Source organism: Tenrec ecaudatus, chromosome 9, assembly GCF_050624435.1.
Source record: "Tenrec ecaudatus isolate mTenEca1 chromosome 9, mTenEca1.hap1, whole genome shotgun sequence".
In the NCBI taxonomy this organism is placed as follows: domain Eukaryota; kingdom Metazoa; phylum Chordata; class Mammalia; order Afrosoricida; family Tenrecidae; genus Tenrec; species Tenrec ecaudatus.
This window is the reverse complement of record NC_134538.1, coordinates 47546091-47569482: the sequence shown is the minus strand read 5'-3', so window position 1 is coordinate 47569482 and position 23392 is coordinate 47546091. Positions and strand designations below refer to the sequence as shown.

Genomic DNA, 23392 nt, shown 5'->3' with positions numbered 1-23392 from the left:
TCTTTTTTTAAAGTTTATTTCTTAAGTGGTCTTTCTCATCCAAACTTTTGTAGAATCTTACCTACCACTTTGCTTTGGATTGCTATTTATATCTGAATTCTTAAATCTTCCTCTTTCACCCAATTCTCTTAGCTGAAGTATACACTCATTTTCACCTTACGTACAGTGGGCAGCTACATCTGCTCTTGAACAGGCACTTGAAACTCCACATAACAAAGACAATATCTTTTCCCACAAACCTGTTCTTCCTCCTGCTTCTGTCATTGTCGCTGCTCAGCTGCCAGTGGTAGCAACCTAAGAGCAGCGCTTGATTACATATCCCCCATCTCCCACCCTGCATGTTCAAAGGCTAAAGTTTTTATTTCACTCTTGGATACTCATTGGGGAGCTAACCGCAAGGTGAGCACTTCAAAACCACCAGCTGCTCTGTGGGGGAAATGCAAGGCCTTCTGCTCTTGGAAAGCGTGACAGGCCTGGAAGCCACAAGGGCAGTCTGCCCTGCCCTATCGAGTCTTAGGTAATGAGTTTGGTGTGGTTATTCAGCTTTTTGATAGTTGCCCTCCCTATTGTTGTTCTAAATTGAAACCTTATCATTTCTTGCCTGGGTTGTTCTAATGACCTTTCAAAAATGCTTTTTTTAAAAAATCATTTTATTGGGGGTCATTACAGCTCTTATCACAATCCATCCATCCATCCATTGTGTCAAGCACATTTGTACATTCGTTGCCCTCATCATTCTCAAAACATTTGCTTTCCACTTAAACCCTTGGTATCAGCTCCTCATTTTCCCCCCTTCCTTCCCGCTTCCCCTTCCCTCATGAACCCTTGATAATTTATTATTATTATTTTGTCATGTCCTACACTGTACGACGTCTTCCTTCACCCACCTTTCTGCTGTCCGTCCCCCAGGGAAGAGGTTATATGTAGATCCTTATAATCAGTTTCTCCTTTCTACCCTACCTATCTTCCACCTTCCCAGTATCACCACTCACACCACTGGTCCTGAAGGGATCATCTGTCCTGGATTCCCTGTGTTTCCAGTTCCTATCTGTACCCGTGTGCATCCCCTGGTCTAGCCAGATTTGTAAGGTAGAATTGGGATCATGATAGTGGGGGTTGGTGGGGAGCATTTAGGAACTAGAGGAAAGTTGTATGTTCCATTCTTGCTATACTGCACCCTGACTGGCTCGTCTCCTCCCGGTGACCCTTCCGTAAGGGGATGTCCAATTGCTTACAGATGGGCTTTGGGTCTCAGCTCCTCATTCCCCCTCATTCACAATGATATGATTTATTGTTCTGATGATGTGTAGATGGCCGCTTTTTAAATAAATTTTATATACTTCCATTATAGGAAATCTTGAAACAATAAAGTATTTGAAACTAAGTCATTCATAATTTATGTCATTGCTATTAACTTTTTAGTCTCATGTATTTTTATATAATTATAATTCTGTGAGTGTCCTTGTCTCTATTTCCCCCTTGATTTTCCTTTATCCATGTTTTCAATGAGTATTTAATAATTTCTGTTACTAATAATAGCTTAGGTAAGTCATCTCCTAATCTACCATCTCTTCTTTTTTCAATTTACTCATTAATTCAACAAATATCTGACTGTTCTATATACTATATACTTTTGGATTTTGGTGGACTTCTTGGTTCACACCTTCTTCATTCTATCATTTTGTAGTTGTATATAACTGTAGGCTCCTCCAAGCCTCATTCTTCTTGCCAATAAAGTTGGACTAATAATAGTATTTACTCTGTAGTACTCTGAAGATGGCTTAAAAAGTATTTAGAATAGCACTTTGCCTACAGTAAGTCTACAAGGAGATGAATCATCCAATCAGAGCAACTCTGCTTCTGTTTTATTTATATATATTTAAAAGAGTTTTATTTGAGCGAAGAGTATCACTGGTTTTTTTAGAGATAAAAGTAAAAACTTGAAAATTCTGTGCAGTACCTTCTGTGCATTCTCACCATGTGTCCCGTCTTCTGTGTGAACATCTTCTGATAAAAGAACCTCATTGTCTGTCGCGAGGAACCCTAATCCAGGCTTGTTTGTTTTTCCTTTAACCCAGGTTTTAAGGGAAACCTTGTGCCCCGTACCCAAGGATCAAAAACCCAACTTCTCAGAATGTGAAAGCCACATTCTTAGTAATTTCCAAATTTTTCTATGCATTGGTACAACCTGCAATCTTTACCAAACACTGGTGCCTGCTTCCCATTCCAACATTCTGATTTGAATGGGTTTGGGTATGACAGAACACTGGCATTTTTGTCATTCGTTAGGTGATTGCAATGTGCTGCAAAAACTGGGACCCACAGCCGTTCCTTTGTAGTGGGACCAGTGCCGTCCAACTGGAGAGCTCGAAACAGTGTCATTATTCCTGTTCTGAATTCTATTGCCTGCCTGCCCATTTCCTCCCAAGTTCCCGTGGCTACTGTAGGGCCAGCTGTTTACCACCAGCACTCCTTGAGGGAACACTGAGGCCACTTGCTGCTCCTGTAAAGATGTGTAGTCTCAGTGACCCGAGAGAACAGTCGCTGTGAGTCAGAATCAACTCAGTGATGGGGTAGAATCCATTTCTTGCTTCTAAAAACTGGAGTTTGAAATCTGAAAATAATAAGATGGTTACTGCTTCCCTGAAATGGGCTCATTGACCTGTACAGTTATCTTAGGACATTTCTAGAATTTGGTGTAGGGTAGAGTGAGAGGCGAGAAGACGTTCTATGGAAGTCTCCTGCCATCAATGTCCATGGAATCAAACCTTCCCAGTTTCTGGAAATTGTAGGCGAAAAATCTCTGCTCTGTTCTAGTCCATGGTTTCCTCTTTCTTTCTACAATAGAACAAAGCTAAGTTGCTAGCACAAGTGTTCTCTGGGTCAGTGAGGGTTCTCCCTCTTGGTGGGTTGAACCCGTAAGGTCATCGTGATCTATGTCTTTGTAAATGGCAGAAGAAGATGACCTCATTCACATTTCAATATGTGTCCTGGTTTCAGATGAATTGAGAATAAGGGCAGTGTCTTTAAAGTTCATTCTTTCCTTTTATATTCTCTTTGTCATTTGAAATTTTAAAAGGTTAAGGAATTAGTAACATTGCCCTTTTCAAGTTTTAAGCTCTTGAATAGTAATGCTTGAGATGGAACTAGTTAGTGAAAGCTAATGGGGTGGGGGTGGGGGCATCTTTAGTAGAGCACATTAGTTTGGGGAAACTGGGAAGACCATATACTGAGTATTATGCACCTTTATGTTGGCATAATTGTTAATTAAAGTATTGCGTATACTCAATATTATCATACTCCAGAAGTGGTACTTTTGTTTTATTGAATAGCTTCACTTTGAAAGCCAGTGTGACCTCAGACTGGCTGTCTAATGACATCTTCCTCTTCGTTGCAGCGGCAGCATGGAGCCGGCATTTCATCGAGGAGATCTCCTGTTTCTGACAAATCGCGTGGAAGAGCCCATAAGAGTGGGAGAAATTGTTGTTTTTAGGATAGAAGGAAGAGAGATTCCTATAGTTCACCGGGTCTTGAAAATTCATGAAAAGTATGTGCAAAATGCATCTTTTTCCCTTTTAACTTACTTTATGTGTCAAAGTTTCTGGTATTTAATTTTGATAACCTAAAAATTGAGATGGGTAAGGGCCCCTAGACCCTCCCTTCTTCCAGCCATTCTCGGGAGTACCTGAAGGTTTGTGAGCATTCAGAGAAATGTAAGTAGTTATCTGGTAGTTCATTTTTTTTGCCTGGCTGTTTTTCCAAAGGTTTTTCTTCTACTTCCCAGCCAGATCACTAACTGTATCTAACACTAAAACACAATACAGGAATGAGGCAATTCCTGTCTTTCACAAACACTCTGAGGGAGTCCTAAGGACATTCCAAGTACAAGTTCTTCAGATTCCAAAGAAAGTTCCTGATAGATAAGCTATCCCTGTATGCTTTAGACTACTGCATTTTTAAAATCAGAAAGGGCGAAACCTTTCGAGTCGCTTGGAGGATGGTGGATGTAAACAATTTCTCCTTATCTGGATTTTAAAGAGGTTCAGCAAGATGAATTAGAAGATCTCCCTGATTTCTGAGTCTATGGTCGTCTGTCTAGCTGTGTATTTCTCATACAATTTCTTCCAAATCTGTAGTAATTTTAGTTAGGAAAACTTTCAGAGAGAAGGGAATGAAAGAAAGGGGAGCTGTTCTGGAGAACATACGGGCGGGGGGGGGGTGTCTCTGGGGGAGTTCCTGGAACAAGAGGGAGTGTTTAGTGAGGACCCCTAAAGATGGGCATAACCGCCTCAAAAAGAGTTTGCTTTCTCCACATTAGGTGTAGGAGCATTCTTCACTGCTTACAGAAAGACCATAGGCGTTCTTGTTTGTTTTCTAGACTTCAGAATGTATTTAGAAAGATAATAATTTTCATATGTCATTCTAAGATTTATTAGCTAAGAGGAGAACTTTTTTAAGTTTTCAGAAATTTGTTTTGACATTGTAGAGATCAGTCCAATAGAGATAATGTTCTTCAGTTTCTCAAAGTAGATTTGTGATGTTGTGAGCAAAATGGTGCTAACTTTCCCTGAACATATTAAAAAGAATGGAATTTGGCCCAGGCTGTGCTGTGGCTCTATGTTTCTACAGAGAGTCATTTGACATTGTGGGAGATTAAACAGATTTTATTTCAAAACAGTCTCTCTTGTTTCAAAGGAGTTCAAATTATAAATTTTAGAGTCCTGAAATTTAAAAGCAAGTTTTAACAGAATTCTGAAAAATTCTTTTTATTGGGGGCTCATACACGTTTTATCACATTCCATACATACATCCATTGTGTCAAGCACATTTTTACATTTGTTCCAGTCATCATTTTCAAAACATTTTCTTTCTACTCAAGTCCTTGGCTCCTCACTTTTTTCCTTCCCTCCATCCCTCATGAAGCCTTGATAATCTTTAAATTATTGATATTTTTTCTTGTCTTACCCTGACCGATCTCTCCCTTCACCCACCTCTCTATTGTCCGTCCCCCTGGGAGGGGGCTATATGTAACAGATCATTGTGATTGGTTCCCCCTCTCTCCTCCCACTTTCCCCCTTAGCCTCTTGGGATGGCTACTCACATTATGGGTCCTGAGGGATTTATCTGTCCTGGATTCCCTGTGTTTCCAGCTCTTATTTGTACCCGTGTACATGCTCATTCCAACTCATAGCGATGCTATGGATCTTAATGGGAGCAGAGAGCTTCATTCTCCTACAGACTGGTGGTGGATTTGAACTGACAACCATGAGGTTAGCAGGCCAATGCTTACGTCACAGCTCCACCACGGCTTAAAGAAAACACGGTCATATGTAATCCTACCACAGAAACAGTGTTAAAATTTGGGATAATTCTCTCTGTTTTGTAAACACACATATTTCCCCCCATATAACATTGGAATCTACTCAGTACTATTTTGTAACATAATTATCTCATGAACATATGGAAATGTATATCTGGTATTGCGACATGTGGGAAGAAGCTCTGAACTAAAGGCTTGCCAAGTGTATTGTATTAATGGGCCCATGACTTTGACCGTCATTTTCTGTGTGTCCAGCTCAGTCATTTGCCCACTCCTAGCTGTGTTCCAGATAAGTTCTGTTATGTGTACTGGGTAAGGGACACACATGTCAGGTTTATCTCTTAATTCACTGCTGAGCTGAGGCAAAACTCTGTTGTCAGAAACATTAAGAGATTGCCACTGTTTGGAGACAATAGTAATTTGGTAGAGAGTGGATAGTATTGTTTCTTGTTTGTTTTAAAAGCTCACTACCTTTTGCATTTACAATAGCTATGATATTTATTCGTTTTCATTTTTTATTTATTCATTTTTCACAGTTTTATTGACACCCAATCCACATATCATGTAATTCAGTAATTCAATCATACCAGTAAGGATTGTACAATCATTACCACAATAAATTTTATAACATTTTCTTTTTTTTCCTTGTTAAATCTCTTTTAAAATGTGTGTGCTTTTAAACTCACAGTCAGCTCAGTGCTCCCGTCCACATACATTGCTCCTGAAACCTCTCACTCTCCCTCTCTCTCACTTCCCAGCCCTGTATCCCTATATCAGTCATTATCTCTGTGTACCTACTCCTGTGCTTCAAAAATTGGAAAACTCAACAGAAACAATAAAAATCAAAACAAAAATAAAGTGGTAAGGGTAAAATAATATAAAGATAAAAATACAAAAAAAAGATAAAAATACAAATAATGAGTAAGAAAGAAAAGACCACCATCAATATTTTAAAAGCCAGGGAAGAGTTTTCGTCTTGGAACAAGCAAGGGATCGTTGCACCTAGAACAAGTTCAAGTTGGTTCTAGAGGGAGTTCAATAGACTAAGTATCAAGTTTGATCCAGCATATTCAGGATTACAATGATCTACGTTTGATAGTAAGCCATTTCAGACCTTTGCCTATGACTAGATCTGACCAGATCCTCTGCAGATGGGTTTTGGGCTCCCACTGTCCTCCACAGCCTTCCACAAATTGGGTGTTCACAATGTTAGCTCTGAGACTTTCCCTTCATTGTATTTGACTATTATCATCATCTTTGGATCACGCGTCTTTGATACAGACTTAGTTGACTCCTCCTTTAGATGGCTGCTGTTAGAAAACAAGCCTTTAAGACCCCAGGCACTATTCCCATTGATAGCCGGGCACCATCTGCTTTCTTCACCACACTGCTGTAGCACCCTTGTCTTCAGTGATCCTTTCATGCAGGTGAGGATCGAGCAGGGCCATGTGATCAGAACTACCTGTTCTTGGATTGGGGCTGGAGTTCAGTGGGGGCCCAGAATCTATCTGCTTGTCCCTGGGATATGCATGACTCAGGTTTACTTTGGCTGTCGTATTGTGACAAAATCAAAACCCCATGAGACCAACTACATCAACAGCAACAAATCAATCAGCAAAACAAAATCCAACAAACTAAAGGCAGGAAAACAAAACCCATAGAAACAAAAATGTAAAACACTATTAATCATCCCCCTGGGATAAAAGGAGATTGCACCGATAACAGTATCAATTTTTCCAGTGACACAGCACTTTAGACACTGTAGGTCTGAGAGTCTGTGCAAGTGTAATTCCACCTTGAGCTTCACCCCAGAAGTTCTGTTTCCCCTAAGTGTGGGGATTGGTATCAGGTGGAAACTTCCTGGATCAATTCTTCCAAGTGCAGATCTTTGCTCAACAGATCACAACCTGTCATGTCACTGTGAGGGAGACAGCGAGGTACTAAATATGTGGTGATTCTGGGTCCCTTTCCATTGCACACCCACCAAGCACTCAGTGACTGCCACTTCCACAGTCCCAGGGCAGTCACTCTCTGGTTCTTTTCCCATTGAGTAGCCCCTCCTCAGTCCAGGGGTTGGCATTTTCAATTAAAACAATAAGGAATCACTACATGATGGGGTGAGACAATTCGGCAAGGTTATCTACATTTGTACTGTGCAAAACAGTAAGATCTCTGTTGTTTTCCACCCCCCCCCCCAAAGTAATTGAGTTAGGAAAGGTAGGAGAGCGTGAAGGCTGTTTGTTTTTCATCTAAGAGCTCAGATTCCTTGCACATATTTGCAGTGGATTTAATCCTCCTAGGAAACATTAGCCTGCTGATGTGCTGTTCCTCGTATGTGTGCGGCATTCCCTAAACTGTCTTATTTTGGAGCTCGGTGAGCAAGCACTAGTTCAGCCTGAGGGAGGGAGGTGTTGCGCTTTGATGGCAGTGACCCTGGCCTGCAGCTTTGGAAGCAGAACTGTTGCCGCGAGCGTGCCAGGGTTCTGGGCTTTGCTTTTCCCGTGCTTGACAGACAGACGCATTTATTCTGCATCCAGGTGGGCTTCTTTTGAGTCTTATTTTTTTCTTATGAATGGAGTGATTATTTCCTCCCCTGGAAAACTACACGTCACAATATTATGATGGATGAATTATATTGTGAGTACTTTGAGCTCCTTGGAGGTAGATAATAATAGTAAGTAGTTGGTACCTGTGCTAACAAAAGAAAAGTCTTACATAAATGGCCCAATTAGTACTTTGGGCCTATGAGCTATGTAGTCCTAGAGTGTTTTTAATAGTAGGTCTAATCAGAGCTGGTTGCCACTAGAGAAGACTTGTTCCATCGTGACAAATAGAGGGAAGAGACATGTGTATGCTTTTTCAAAATGCCACAGTCATCTGTCCTAGTTATAGCTGAGAGGGGCAACACTGGATGTGTTTGTTTTGTGGGCAAATCCATTTTGGGGACTAGCCCAGACCTCCCCAGAGACTTCCGCATCTCCCAGTTTTCTGTCCTCCCATCTGGTTTTGCATTTCTGTGCCTGTAGGGTTGACATTATCTTTGTGGTTGAATTGAATCTTCCTTTGTGCTGCTCCTAACTTTTACAGCTACCCTACCCCCCACCCCCACCCCGACACATGACACACATACACACACACCCCTGCCTTCTTTACCCTCCAGGCGCCAATTCATAGATTCATTCTTTCACTCACTTTGACTTGTCGGCTACAGATGATTTTCCTCTGTATATATTTGCATTTTTTCTAACTGGAATCTCATTTTTAATGTGATTGTTTGCACTTAACTGCCTTTGGTGTTGGCAACACCTCCCAATTTAGTTTGGTTGGCAGCTTCAATATCTAGTGAGCCAGTCTCTGAATTGCAGTCTAAGTGCGTACTAGTCAAAGTCTGAAAGATGTCTTCTTTCCAGTAGAAGGATTAACCCAAACTGGAATTGGGTTTAAGTGAATCTTCACCAACTGTAAAATATAGTTTGCTTTCAGTTTTTGAAAAATAATGCATTTTTAATTGTGGGGCCATCAACTCTACATTCAGCAGTTCAAACTACCGCACACCTCACCCCCCACCACATCCTATCCCACTGCCCCTGATTTTTCTTCTTCCTCTTCATGGATTTTTAACCTCCTTTTCCCCTAAGTCAGTACCTGTCAGCCTTCTAGTCCATTGCTTCGTCTGCCCACCATTACCCTCTCTCCCTTGGAAACCTTCGGAGTCCGTTCCCTTTGCTCTGCAAGTCTTTGACTTCCTGTTTCTCTTTATAGTCGTGGTCTTACACAGTATTTATCCAGTGTGATTGAGTAACCTCACTCAGCATCAGGTTCTCCAGAGATCATGTAACGAGCCACTTATGGTTTCATCGTTTTTTAGTGACGCGTAGTATTCCATTACTTGCATCTTCCACAAAGTTCCTTAAATCCACTCTTTTCCTGAATGGCATTTGGACTGTTTCCAACTTGTTACTGTTGTGTGAACAGTGCTATGATGTACAGGGGAGCATACTTGTCTGTACTGCGACTTTCACTTCTTTGAAGGTATATACTCACTAGAAGTATTACTGCCCCATATGGAATTTCTACTCCTAGTGGTTTGAGGCAGCACCGTATTACTTTCCGCAGTAAGTGTACATTTTAGTTAATTTTGAAATTACTACAAATCTCATGGTTCAGTAATCATATAAACCTGTAATAATTTAGCCAATACGTTGTTCTTATAATCCCTAACATATCTGAAGAATTGAGGGTTTTATTTTTATTAAACATTTTTATGTAATATAAAACTGCATGTTTGTTGGGGAAAGAATGAGAAGATATAAGTAAGCAATAAAAAAGCTGTAGGCAACCACTGTTTGTACTTTGGTTTATATTATTTTATATCTTAATTAATATGGGGTTTTACCTTTTATTTTGGATTTGGAGAATTTATAACACTCACAGAAGCAGACAGACCAGGATAATGAGCTTCCCTGTACCTGTCAGGCACCCCAACAAGTACAGTGTAGTCTGCGAGCCAGCACTCCACAGACTGCCTTGTTTATCTGGCTCTCACAACTGTCCCCCCTTCACGGGACAGAGTCACACCACTTCCCTATTGCTCATGTTCGTGAAAAGTTTTTGAGGTTTCCTTTTTGGAAATAACTCAGCTTTCATAGGGTTTACCATGTTGTCTTTGACCAATTCTATTCTATCCATACTCCCATCATAAACACTCATAAAATTTAATCATAGATTTTAAAAACATAGCTACAATTAGCATGATTAGATCCTTAATAAACAAAGTGATTCTTTAATATCTTTAAATTTCCGATGTTGATTCAAATGACCAATTGTGTCTTAACATTTTTTTTTAAGTTTGAACCCAAGTCTCTTTAAAATCCTTGGATGCAATTGGTTGATAAGCTTTAAAGTCTCTTTTATTTAATCTACAGGTTCCTTCAGTTCTTTTCCTTGAGTTTGTTGATTTGAAGAAACTGGGTTTGTTCTTTAGTTTCCTATAGTCTCTACTTTGCAATTACCTCTTGTGGGGTTGTAGAACATGTTTTATTGCTCTCTGTCTTTATAGAAAATTGGTACATTGTATATATTGTAATATTTTAAAAATGAGTTTTTACTGCATATGCTGTTGTGATCCTCTCTTCCCTAAGTAAAATTTGTATGATAAATAGGCGATGCAAACCATTTGCACTTGACTACTGACCTAAAGGTTGACAAGTCAAGCCCACTCAGTGGCCCCACAGAAGGAAGGCTTTGCAGATCAGATTCCATAAAGATTATCCTTGGGATATTCCTGTGGAGCATTTCCACTCTGTAAGACACATAGGTGCTATGAAGAGGAATTAACTTGATGGTAGCCAGTTTGGTTTGGTTTGGGTCTGATGAATATTTTCCAGTGTCATTTCTTTTCAGGTAGAACCATGCTAATTGTAGTTAGGTTAAAAACCAAAACAAAAACCATGCTTATGTTTTATAGGTATTTATGGAAACAATGCAGGTGACACAGTGTAGCAACAATGAAACATACAACTTTCCTCTAGTTCCTAAATGCTTCCTCCCCCAGCCCCACCACCACCACGATCATGATCCCAATTCTACCTTACAAATCTGGCTAGACTAAAGGATGTGCACTGGAACAGATAGGAACTGGAAACACAGGGAATCCAGGATAGATGATCCCTTCAGGACCAGTGGTGAGAGTGATGATACCAGGCGGGTAGATGGAGGCCGGGGTACAAAGGGGGAACGGATTACAAGGATCTACATATAACCTATTCCCTGGGGGACGGACAACAGAAAAGTATGTGAAGACCTACGTTGGACAGTGTAAGATATGACAAAATAATAATTTATAAATTATCAAGGGTTCATGGAGGAGGGATAGTGAGGAGGGATGGGGAAAATGAGCTGATGCCAGGGGCTTACGTGGAGAGCCCATGTTTTGAGAATGATGAGGGTAACGAATTTACAAATGTGCTTGTATACAATTGATGTATGTATGGGTTGTGATGAGTTGTATGAGACCCTAATAAAATGATTGTGTGTATGTATATATATATATATAGATATAGATATCTATATATACATATGGGGAAAGATGAGGTATGCATGGAAAAATTGACTGTAGATTGATAATTGATAGGGCAGGGTGATAGTACACGGAGACTAATTTTACTGTTTTGCTTTGGTGAGCATTATAAATTCTCTTTTTTGAAAAGAAAAACATTTTTCTAAAAAGCAAAAACTTTAATGCTTTATAGTAGTTGTTGTTAGGTACCATCGAGTTGAGTCCGACCCAAAGCTACCCTGCGCAAAACAGAATGAAACACTGCCCGGTCCTACGCCACCCTCACCATGGTTCCTTTTCTTGAGCCCATTGTTGCAGCTTCCGTATCCATCCATCTTGTGGAGGGCCTTCCCCCCTTTACTTTATCACATATGATCTCCTTCTTCTGGGGCTAGTCTCACCTGACAATATGGCCAAAGCATGTACGATGAAGTCTCACCATCCTTGTCTCTAAGGAGCACTCTGGTCAGATTTCTTTTCTTCTTCTTTTTTAAATCATTTTATTAGGGACTCATACAACTCTTATCACAATCCATGCATGCATCAATTGTGTCAAGCACATTTGTACACTCATTGCCCTCATCATTCTCAAAACATTTGCTCTCCATTTAGGCCCCTGGCATCAGGTCCTCATTTTTTCCCCTCCCTTCCTCATGCACCCTTGATAATTTATAAATTATTATTTTGTCATATCTTGCCCTGTCTGAAGTCTTCCTTCACCCCCTTTTCTGTTGTCCGTCCCCCAGGGAGGAAGTTACATGTAAATCCTTGTAATCAGGTCCCCCTTTCCAACCTACCCTCCCTCTACGTTCCCAGTATCGCCACTCACACCCCTGGGCCTGAAGGGATCATCTGTCCTGGATTCCCTGTGTTTCCAGTTCCTATCTGTACCAGTGTACATCCTCTGGTCTAGCCAGACTTGCAAGGTAAAATTGGGATCATGATGTGGGGGGGGGGTTTAGAAACTAGAGGAAAGTTATATTTTTCATGGTTGCTACATCGCACCCTGTCTGGCTAGTCTCCTCCCGGAGACCCCTCTGCAAGGGTATCTCCAGTGGCCTACAAATGGGCTTTGGGTCTCCACTCTACACTCCCACCTCATTCACTATGGTAAGATTTTTTGTTGTTAAGATGTCTGATAACTGATCCCTTCAACACCTCATGATCGCACAGGCTGGTGTGCTTCCTCCATGTGGGCTTTGTTGCTTCTGAGCTAGATGGCCGCTTGTTTACCTTCAATCCTTTAAGACCCCAGATGCTATATCTTTTGATAGCTGGGCGCCACATTTGCTTATGCACCCATTTGTCTTCAGCGATCGTATCATGGAGGTGAGCACCCAATAATACGATTTTTTTTTCTTTGATGCCTGACAATTTCTTCCAAGACAGATTTTCCTTTTAGCTAAATGACAAATTCTTTTGAAATTAGAAATGGGTGATAAAATGCCAGTGCCATGGGATTTTTGGGTAAACGAGCAAATTTTGTGTTTTCAAATATCATGAAGGTATTTGTTAACGTGGGTTTCTCCTTACTCTTTTAAGGCAAAATGGACATATCAAGTTTTTGACCAAAGGCGATAATAATGCAGTTGATGACCGAGGCCTCTATAAACAAGGACAGCATTGGCTAGAGAAAAAAGATGTCGTGGGGCGAGCCAGGGGGTAAGTATAAAGAGGAACATCTCTTGAGCGGCTTTTAAAGTCACATGGCCTCCTCCATTGTATGTCCACTCAGACCCATTCCTGTTAGTGGTTTGATCTTGGTTCCACCAAATCACCATGATGTCCTTTGAATAAGTATGCTTCTCAAAATACACCTAAAATCTCAGTTGTACGAATCCAGAGAGGAGGAACTGGGGTCAGTCAAAGCATAGAATAGTTGCATTGAAATGATGAATTGACTATGGCAGCTTAAAAAATTCGTCTCATTTCCATTGAGAAATGTTTTGGACGCTCTACATGTACTCTACTTGCTAAACCAGGCCTGGATCTGGGGACCGAGAGAAGTAGTCATCCTATTTTGGGGAACTTTGTACTTCATAAAAGTTTGCTTAGAGTCAAAAAAATTTTTTTTACTGAGTCAGCACCTTAAAATGTACATCTCACTTCAGCTTATCAGTTAACTTAAACCATATTTGTTTTATTTCTAGTCTTTAAATTGATGCGGTCAAATGAAATTTTAAAGTTATATTCAGCCTGTTTATTTCAGATTTTGTCAGGAGAACAGATCAGTGGAGGACAGGAATTGTAAGTTACTGGTGCAAGGAAATATGGGGCTGTTACTATCTTAATGCTTTTAATAGTATTAACAATAGCTCACATTTATCAGGACTCACAATGTGCTAGAGACTACCGTTCTAAGTGCGTTACAAGTATGACTTCATCTTAACCCAGAACTACCCAGTAGTCCCATTTTACAGGTGAGGAAACGCGGATGGGTTAGATTACTTACCTGAGGTCACAGTCTTCATAAGTGGCTATATGGCTCCAAGTCTTCTCTCTTAACCAACACATCAAAATTACTGGCATAGCGTTTCTGCAATGAGTTGCTTCTCACTATTTAGATGCCACATGATACTCTTAGGACTGTGTGCACAGCTGCTCCTCCTGGCCTAGCGCAGACAGTGTGGATGCAGACGTGTTACACGAGGGAACAGGCCACTGCAAGTGACCAACTCTGCCCCATAGAGAAGTGAGTGTGAGCTAATACCAGTGTGCTTTGTCTTCATTGTTACGTGGTCCCCATTCTGGAGAAATCCTTTCCTATGGTGGAGCTGAGCATACTTAACTAATCTACATGAAGCCATCCGCGCCTCAGGTCTCAAGTCACTGCTAAGGTGGTTCTGCAGACTCAGCGTCCCCTTTGAGGCCTTTGGTTTTCTTTTAACTGTAACAGTACAGATTCAGGGAGAATTGTCAGGAAATACAAGTCATCACAAAGCAAAGTCATTTCTCGTTCTCCATAAATATGCACACCCACTCCTCACTACTTTGTTATCTGTTATTTCTCAGTGAACAAATCTGTCTGCCTGTTTCCAGAAATACTGAGGGGGGAGGTGAGGTGGTTTAAGATTATGCATCACCTTGGCTGGGTCATGATTCTCAGTGGTTTAGCAGTCCCGTGATGATGTCGCCACCCTCCATTCTGCGATCTAATGTGCTCATCCTCCATTTTCACATAATGCCAATTTTTTATTAATGACCCAGTCTTTGGAACCTAACCATGCAGATAAGGGACGAGTAGGTGTTCTATTAACTTTTTAATTTATATTCCATTAAGTTTTGTTTATACGAAGGGAAAGCACCAGCCATTGCTACATATAGGTCTGTTCATAAACTTAGTTTGTACACGGGGAGAGAATGGTCACACTCTCATTGCCTTTTCTCACCCCAGATATTGTCTGGACAGGTCAAGACTTTGTTTCCGTGTCTTCATTTTCAAAGCTGTTTAATGTAGCTGATTTCCTGTTGTTGGACACTGTCTGGTTCCAGTGTTACTCTTGTAAACAATGTTACAGTGAACAGTCATTCTGTATCACTGAGTACAGAAGGCATGGATTCCATGCAATCATTTTCTCATAGTGAATTCCTAGAAGTGGAATTGCTGTGGAAGGTATGCACATTTTAAGGCTATTGATAAACTTTTCCATCTGTTTTATTTATATTCCTACCAGTATAACAGTGTCTTTTAATTTGGGGTTTGTTTCTTAAGTGTTTAATACCTTTTGGTCTGCTTTGTTTCCTTGGCTGGGTGAAAGACACATTATCATGCACAAGATCAGAGGAGATACACTTTTGCTCAAGTAACTTTTTTTGGTTTTGTTTTGTTTTTTCAAAATTTTTTGGAAAGTTCCAAACTCTGTGAAATGCTGTTTTTGTTTCTTTTTTTAAAAACGGTTTTATTTCCACTTAATTTACATATTATACAATTCAATAGTTCAATCATATCAAGGAGAATTGTACAATCATCACCATATCAATTTTAGAATGTTCCCACGATTAAGTTACTTTTAAAATGAGTTGTAATGCCATATCTAAAACTCAAACATTGAAAATCAAGGTCTTTTTAGTGGTTTTATTAACAAAACGAAATAACCTGGTTCTTTCTGAATTGAGTAACTTTCCATGAAGTATGAAACACCTGGGACTCAGCCAGTAGGGACACAGAATTTTAACTTGGCAAATTCCGTTTCCATGGATTATACCACTTGACACATGTGGGGACATCTCGCCCGCTTTTGTGGAAATTGTGTTTCTAAAGCATTAAGCTGATCTTTGGAAGTCAGGCTGTACCCAAGCCTTGAGGTCTCCGATGGAGGCACAGATGTCTGTGTGTTTTTAGAATGCGTTTTCAGTAACAGCACACTACAAAACTCACACTGAGGATTCTACATAAAAACAAGTCTTTATTGAGATAATTCATGTGGATTGAGCTATCACCATCTTAAAATATACAGCACAGTAGTTAGTACACCCACCCAGCAGACTGTACAGCCATCACCACTAACACAAGGTTATTTGCATCTTCCCAACTCGCCGGACCTTTCCTCTTCCCGCTCCAGTCTGAGGCCACCCTAAGCTACTCTCTGTCTTTAGGTTGTTGTTGTTGGAGCTAGATGTCCCCACGTCATTTTCAACTCATAGCAACGCCATAGGACCCCATATGGCTGGAATCTTTACCAAAACAGACTTCCAGGTTTTTTACCCCACAAAGCCACCGCACGGATTCAAACTGCCAACCTTTGAGTTAGCAGCTGAACACTTAACCACTACACACCAGGGCTTCTTTCCCTCTACCTAGATTTATTTATTCTGTGCATTTCATATAATAGAATCCTACAGTAAGTATATGGCCGTTTGTGCCTGATTTGTTTCGTTTTGCATAATGTTTTCAAGGATGAGCCATATAGTATGTAATAAAAAAATTTTGGGTAAAAGAAACTCATATTGAACCAATAAAGCCTTTAATGGAAGTGATTCTCCCTAAATTGAGAGAGGGGACAAACAAGAGGACCTATTAGTCAAAGGAAGATAGCATTTGTCAAAAAACCAGTAATAGAGACTTACCGACAATGATAAGAGGAATAAAAAAAGAAGGAAGCAGAGTAACTGAGCTCTCTGTGTAGTGAAATCTATGGGAATTTATGGGTAAGAAAGAATTTCTTTGACACGAAAGAAATTATCTTGGGCTAGACGCAAAACGATCCTGTTGTGAGCAGCTTGGCATAGCCTCGTATTAAGTCAGTAAGATCTGTACTTCCCAGATCTAGACCCCTCTGGACACCTGACAAAATGATTTCTCTTAACGTTTGTGGCTATCTCTTCCTCTTTGACCCCTTGGTTGGCGGCCTCTAGTCACTTTCTCTCCACAAACCATAGCTAGCCCTTCTTTCTGAGATTATATCAACAACATCTTTGATCCCACGAGCTTCCGCGGGGAACACATTTCACCATATTCTGTTTTCTGGGTGCTCTCTTGGCATAGGCTGGTGTTGGCACTGGCTTTGTGGCTAGCATTTCTTTTCCTTATTTACACCTCTGTGTGCTTATTAGCAGGTCTGCTTTAGCACAGGGAGGAGAGTGCTACCAATTTGAATTTAAGATGACTGATGCTAACAGCACTAAGCACTTGATTCTCAACTAACGGGCTGCTGCTATCTCTGTCCAGGAAAGAAAGCAGTGGTACAGATAATGAAATTTTTTGTTTGACATGGGCTTCCTATTCTTGTAGTCTTAAGTTTTGCTTACATTACTTCTAAAAATCAAGCAGCTGTCCTTCCCCTTCAAGTGGAAAAGGAAATGCCAAGCTAAAAAAAAGTTTCCCACAAGGAATTCAGGGCGGTTGATCCCTTCAGGACCAGTGGTGTGAGTGGCGATACAGGGAGGGTGGGTTGGAAATGGGGAACCGATTACAAGGATCTATATATGACCTCCTCCCTAGGAGATGGACAACAGAAAAGTGGGTGAAGGGAGACATCGGACAGTACAAGATATGACAAAATAATAATTTATAAATTATCAAGGGTTCATGAGGGAGGGGGAAGCAGGGAGGGAGGGGAAAAATGAGCTGATACCACGGGCTTGGGTGGAGAGCGGATGTTTTGAGAATGATGAGGGCAATGAATGTACAAATGTGCTTGACACAGTTGATATATGCATGGACTGTGATCAGAGTTGTATGAGCCCTAATAAAAGGATTTTTTTTGCAGTTTCCATAGTAGCATAAGCACGCTAGGTGTCCATTGGGAGGCCAAGGCTATCTATGGCTCTTTCAGCATAGAGCCCGTTGCACAGCGCTAACACAAGAATTCTCTGTCCACGGGATGGCTGCTGGTTCATCAGACCAGAACCAGCCATGGGATACTGTTTAATACGAATCAGAGGTGCTTTTATAGCTCTTAATCTGCACATCATTATGAGGCATTTGCCAGGCAAAACCTTTCCTGGTCTTAAATAAGTTGGTTTTCCTGCTCTGAAAATGATTGCCTTAGAAGGTGTTGAAAATGAGACAAAAGAAACAGCAGAGCTAATGCATTGTGTGCGCTCCTAAACTCGGTGCTGTCAGTGAATGCTGCCGCATAGCAACCCAAGGACAGGCTAGAACCGCCCCTGTGACTCACTTTCCGAGATTGTACTGGTAACAGGAGTAGAAAGCACCATCTTTCTCCAACAGAGCAGCTGGCGGTTCACACTGCTGACCTTGCAGATCGCAGGCAGCATGTAATCACTACATCACCAGGATTCTGAATGGATAATGATTCAGAAAACCTCTGTCTGTCCTCCTAAAAAGCTCTGGTGATACTGTTGGGTCAGTGTTGGACTGCTATGTTAATTTCAAGGTCAGGTTTTCAAACCCACTAGCCACTCCAAGCTACAGAGATGAGACTTTGCTCCTGTAGTTTTACATGCCATAGCACGCCTGCCCATGCCTCACCCACCCTGAGCCTACAGGAACATCACTTGGGCCCCACCTTCCAGAAATTCCCCAACGGAGCAAATCTGAGCAAGGGAGAGGGATCTGTGATCAGCAAGGTGTTCAAGTAAATCTGATAAAGGGGTCTAGATATTCAGAGACGCTCTTTTATAAAATGGGAATCTAGAGTTGGGGGGTGGATAAGGGTGTAAAGGGGTTGGGCAGTGCTACCAGAAAGGAGAGAGGTGGGGAAGGGTGGGAACGGGAGATAGGGTAAGGGGGAAGGAGGAGGGATTTCTTAAAAGGAAGTGGAGTGCACCAAAGAATTACTATCTCCAAGTTTGCAAAGGCTTAGATGGTCGAGGTGCTTTGTGGAGGTAATTGCTGTTTGTGTTGCTTTTAGCATGGTGTCAAAATTGTGGGTGTCCCGAATAAAGGTATGGGGATTGTTTCAAAGTCCGCAGAGATCAGCCTCCACGTCAACCGGCTTCCCGTTCTAGGACTGACAGGTCTAGCACAGTGGCGCTCAGTCCACGGTGGAGTCCAGCAGAAAGGGAAGGTAGCGTTTGCTACCCTAGCCTTCCTCCCACATTAATGGCACAGGCTAGTTTTCTTTCTCTCCCCCTGGTTTCTTAGCGTTGTGGAGAAGTCTTTTGCACTGAGAGGAGAATTGAAGCCTGTGAGGAAATAAGATCCCCAAAGGCAAGAGGACAGAGACCGTTAATGAGCCAGCATTTCATGCAGGCCTGTTATAGACAGAACTCTGTGTGTGGTCCTGAGGGGACCGTGGGAAACGTTCATTGGATGAACGCTGTTCAACAAATGGTAGCACCCCATCAAGGAGGTGGCGGGACCGTGGGCTGTGTCACAGACACCAAGGAGAAGATCTCAAGAGCAAGCAGGTAGAGGTGTGGAGGAAGATACGGGCTAAGACTGGCCTGCCAGATATGTTAGTCGGGCATTCTAAAAAATTTCAGCATAAAGCCACCCGAACCCTACTCCAAAGCCAAACTGCTGTTGAGTGGACGCCGACTCATAGCGACCCTAGACGACAGGTTAGAGCTGCCCCTGCCAGCGTCCAAGACTGGAACATTACGAGAGTAGAAAGCCCATCTTTTTCCTGTGGAAGGGCTCGTGATTTCAAACTGCTGACCTTGTGGATCGCAGCCTAATGTGTACCTGCCACGCCCCCAGGGCTCCCTGCCAAGCTGTACTATACGTGGGTAAAAACAAGAGGGTGGCGAAATGTGAAGTGCCGCAACAGAGCTCCTCTCTTCACTTTCTGGATGCCTAAAATGAGTGCCGTGTAATGTTGGGGCTGCCCTTGTCTTGACCCAACGGACCCAGCTCCTAACACTATGTACACCAGCCCGTCTCAGACCTCAGATCTGGTACTGTTCTACTGCACAGAAGCTGTGTACCAGGGACACATGGATCATCTGTTTCCTCATCTGTAAAATGCTGATGTTCTCCCCTATCACACAGTCGGTTGAAAGGATCCCATGTGACATAGTCATGTGTTGCTTAATAACCACGATTTGGCCTGTTACAGAACATTATGTGATTTGGATATTTTCCAGATACCATACAGGCATCCCCCAAGTTGCAAGTATGTGACTTAGGTACAACTGGTAATTGTGAACCAACTCCCTTAATGTCTTATTACATTAAAAATTCAAGGTGTATATAGTTGTTCATGGGAGCACATGGTGCACTTTGCAACGCACATCAAAACATTGTTATGACTATTATTTTGTTAAAGATTTTTGTGTATCTGTGTTTCTTTAATGTTTACACATAGAAAAGTACACTGTTTACTAAGATGAACATTTGCCTGACATTCCATGCAAACTCATACCTAAATGCTTCAGCTTAGGTACAAATTCAAATTAAAAGCAGACTTTAAGAACAGACCTCGCCTATAATCTGGGACTGCCTGTCATAGGCTTCATGGGTTGGTTTAAATTATGAGCTGTACTCAAGTTGGGTATCCGTAACCCTGGGGCTGCTTATATAGCCACATGTAGTTTTGGCTGGACGGTGGCTAAATGGATGTTATGCAGAGTGTGACTGTGCAAATGGACTCGATCAGCTGAAAGGTGGTCTTCTGTGGAAGCTGTTCAGTGAATTATAGTGTCTGGAAGTTCTGTGACGTTCTCTGTTTTTGCTTTAGGTTTGTTCCTTACATTGGAATTGTGACAATCCTTATGAACGACTATCCTAAATTTAAGGTAAGAGCCTGTGCTAGATGTTTTATCAAAATATCATTTGCTTAATTTTGGGAGCTCTCCAGTAGATGACAGTAAGAGAGGAAAGAATGACTGGGTAGTTTAATAATGTTGCGTGGCCACGAAGGCATGTTCATTAGTGAACTCTTAGGACTTGAGAGCTTTTCAAAGCTCCTCTGACCTGTGACTCTGTGTTTATTTTCCAGTATGCCGTCCTCTTTTTACTGGGTTTATTTGTGCTGGTGCACCGTGAGTAAGAAGTCTGCCGCGCTGTTTCCTGGGAAGATGCCGTACTTTTTGTTACTGAGTGTTGGGAATAGCTGTTGGTCTGTGATTGGTGGAATGAAGAATACACATCTTGGCCCTTCCTGGTCGTACTGGTTTGCATTAGCTTCTGTTTCCACACCAGAGGACGTGTGGGCGGGCACATGTGCACCTCAGAGTGCACTCTAGGGGACTTCAATCACAGAATTTCATATGTTGTCATTGTCACACTTTAACATTTTTGTACATCAATGAATTTTTTATATTAAAAGGTTGAGCCAAAGCCCCCAAGTGTTTGTACTTTGAAGCCAGGCTTCACTTCTAAAGTGCCTCCAGAGTTCCGTGACTGAAAACGCAGCTCTGCACGAGTGTGAAGCCTCCATTCCCGCTTACCATGGGAACGGCCTCTACTGAGGTGGCCACAAGTCTTACTTTTTCAAAATTTTGAATAAAAGACTTTGCACATTGAACCCCTTATCCCTGACTTGTGTTTGTTGGGCAAGCTCCTGAAACTTGCCTTTCTGTGCTGGTTCCCAGCACCCCTTGGGGAATCATAGTAAAAGTCTTTCAGCTAAGAAGGTTGTCTTATTCTTAACAAGCCTTTTTTCCTGTGTGTGTGAGAGAGAGAGAGAGAGATAGAGAAGCAGAAGTAGCATTGACGTTCATAGAGAATCTCGTCATCATAAAATTGACTCTTCACTAGGGTGTGACTCAGATGTGTGGAGCCCCCACGAGTGGTGCTGAAAGCGTCAGAAGAGCCCGCTCTGCTGTGCACACTTGTTGCCTTTTCTGCACGTGAGACACTTGCCCTGGCTTCATGAAGGCTGTGTGTGAGCATCCGGGGAGGTGGGGGACGGGGGACGGGACAGAACTTTCTGTTTGCCTCAAACTCCTGCCCTCTTAAGTGCTTTGCTTGGTCCTAAAAGAAAGAAGACAAAGCAGAAGGAGTGAATGCAAAGCCCATTTGTGTGTTGCTGTTCTTTCAATATTGAGGCAGTTAGGGAAGTAGTTGAGGGCGAGTCCATGTGGACTCAGGACAAACGAACCTTCATTCTGTGTGTTCTCTTATTGTATTAATGTGAAATCCCAACGCAAACGTCTTCACAGCTGGGGTTAATGAACACTTTCTCTCATTTGTTCAGCTGCCCAGGCTAATAGAAGAGAAGCAGGGCGATTAATCTTCTGAAGATCTCCCCTCCTCGAGGCAGTCAGGCCTGCCCTAGGCTGTCGCTCCTTAATGATTGCAACAGTGTAGGAAGCCTGACAGATCCCTGCTAGCAGATGTTTCATCAAGCCTGGCTTTGAGGCTTACTAGTCACTTTTATTTACTTATGAGCCAAAGAGAATGCCAATGCCGGAGCAGCCCCTGGAACAGACACTTACTACTTAACTCCATTTTTTCCCACTCCTAAATACCTGGAAAGATGGGCTTAACCGCTCAGCAAGTCCGTATAGTGACTGTTTTCAGTACCAACCTTTCTTGGATGATTCTGGGAGCGTGTGGTGCTGTGCTGGCTGGGTTTGAGAATCCAAGGCCTTCTGTGATCCTAGTTTGCTCTAGGAATCTTTACCAGACTTTGGGGGAAAACGTTAATACTTTCCTCATTGTAGATTTTCACACCCAGTTTTGTGAAAGTGTAGATAGTTTTGTCTTTTGCTAGGCACTCAAGTTGTAAACAGCAGCTAAATTTCCCTGGGAATCATTATCAAATAATTTAGAAAGATTTGAACTGCTCTGTTACTGCTGCTGCTGCTACTGTGTATCTTTGAATTGGTACAACCGAGCGAAAGACTACCTGGCAGGTACCACCCTGACAATGGTGCTGTTGTGGCATCTGTCGTGTCGACACTTCTCTCAAAGGGTTTTCCTCTTTTCTGGTGACCTCTACGTTACCAAACATGTTGTTCTTTTCCCAAGACTGATCTACGGATGCCATAGCCAAGGACGTGAGAGGTAGTCTCACCACCCTTGCTCCTAAGGGGCATTCGGGCTGTACTTCGTCCAAGATGGGTTTATTTGCAGTGCATGGGACTTTCAGTATTCTGTGCCAGCACCAAAGTGAGATGCGTCAATTCTGCAGTCTTCCTCATTCGTGGTCCAGTTTTTCCATACATCAGGTGACTGAAAATACTTGGCTTGGGTCACATACACCTGCCTCAAAGTGACATCTTGGCTCTTTAACACTTTAAAAGCATCTTTTTTTCCTTTTCTTTTTTTAAAACATTTTATTAGGGGCTCATACAACTCTTATCACAATCCACACATATACATACATCAATTGTATAAAGCACATCCGTACATTCTTTGCCCTAATCACTCTCAAAGCATTTGCTCTCCACTTAAGCACTCTGCATCAGGTCCTCTTTTTTTTTCCCCTCCCTCCCCGCTCCCCTCTCCCTCATGAGCCCTTGATAATCCACAGATTGTTATTTTGTCATATCTTGCCCTATCCGGAGTCTCCCTTCCCCCCCTTCTCTGCCGTCCATCTCCCAGGGAGGAGATCACATGTGGATCCTTGTAATCAGTTACCCCTTTCCAACCCTAAAAGCATCTTATGTAGCAGATTTACCCAATGTAATATGTTGTTTGGCCTCTTGACTGCAACAAT

At 41.9% G+C, this 23392-nt stretch overlaps 1 protein-coding gene across 2 annotated transcripts in view; it reads left to right on the top strand.

Annotated features, from left to right (window-relative positions):
- SEC11A (SEC11 homolog A, signal peptidase complex subunit) overlaps positions 1 to 21253 on the top strand; it is a 53595-nt gene extending 32342 nt beyond the window's left edge. For both annotated transcript variants that reach the window (XM_075558027.1, XM_075558028.1), the window contains exons 3-6: positions 3398 to 3547; positions 12921 to 13040; positions 20465 to 20522; positions 20726 to 21253. In XM_075558027.1, the coding sequence (XP_075414142.1) occupies positions 3398 to 3547; positions 12921 to 13040; positions 20465 to 20522; positions 20726 to 20776 (379 nt within the window). In that variant the 3' untranslated portion in view covers positions 20777 to 21253. The remainder of the gene's footprint in view (positions 1 to 3397; positions 3548 to 12920; positions 13041 to 20464; positions 20523 to 20725) is intronic.
- The last annotated feature ends 2139 nt before the right edge of the window (positions 21254 to 23392 follow it).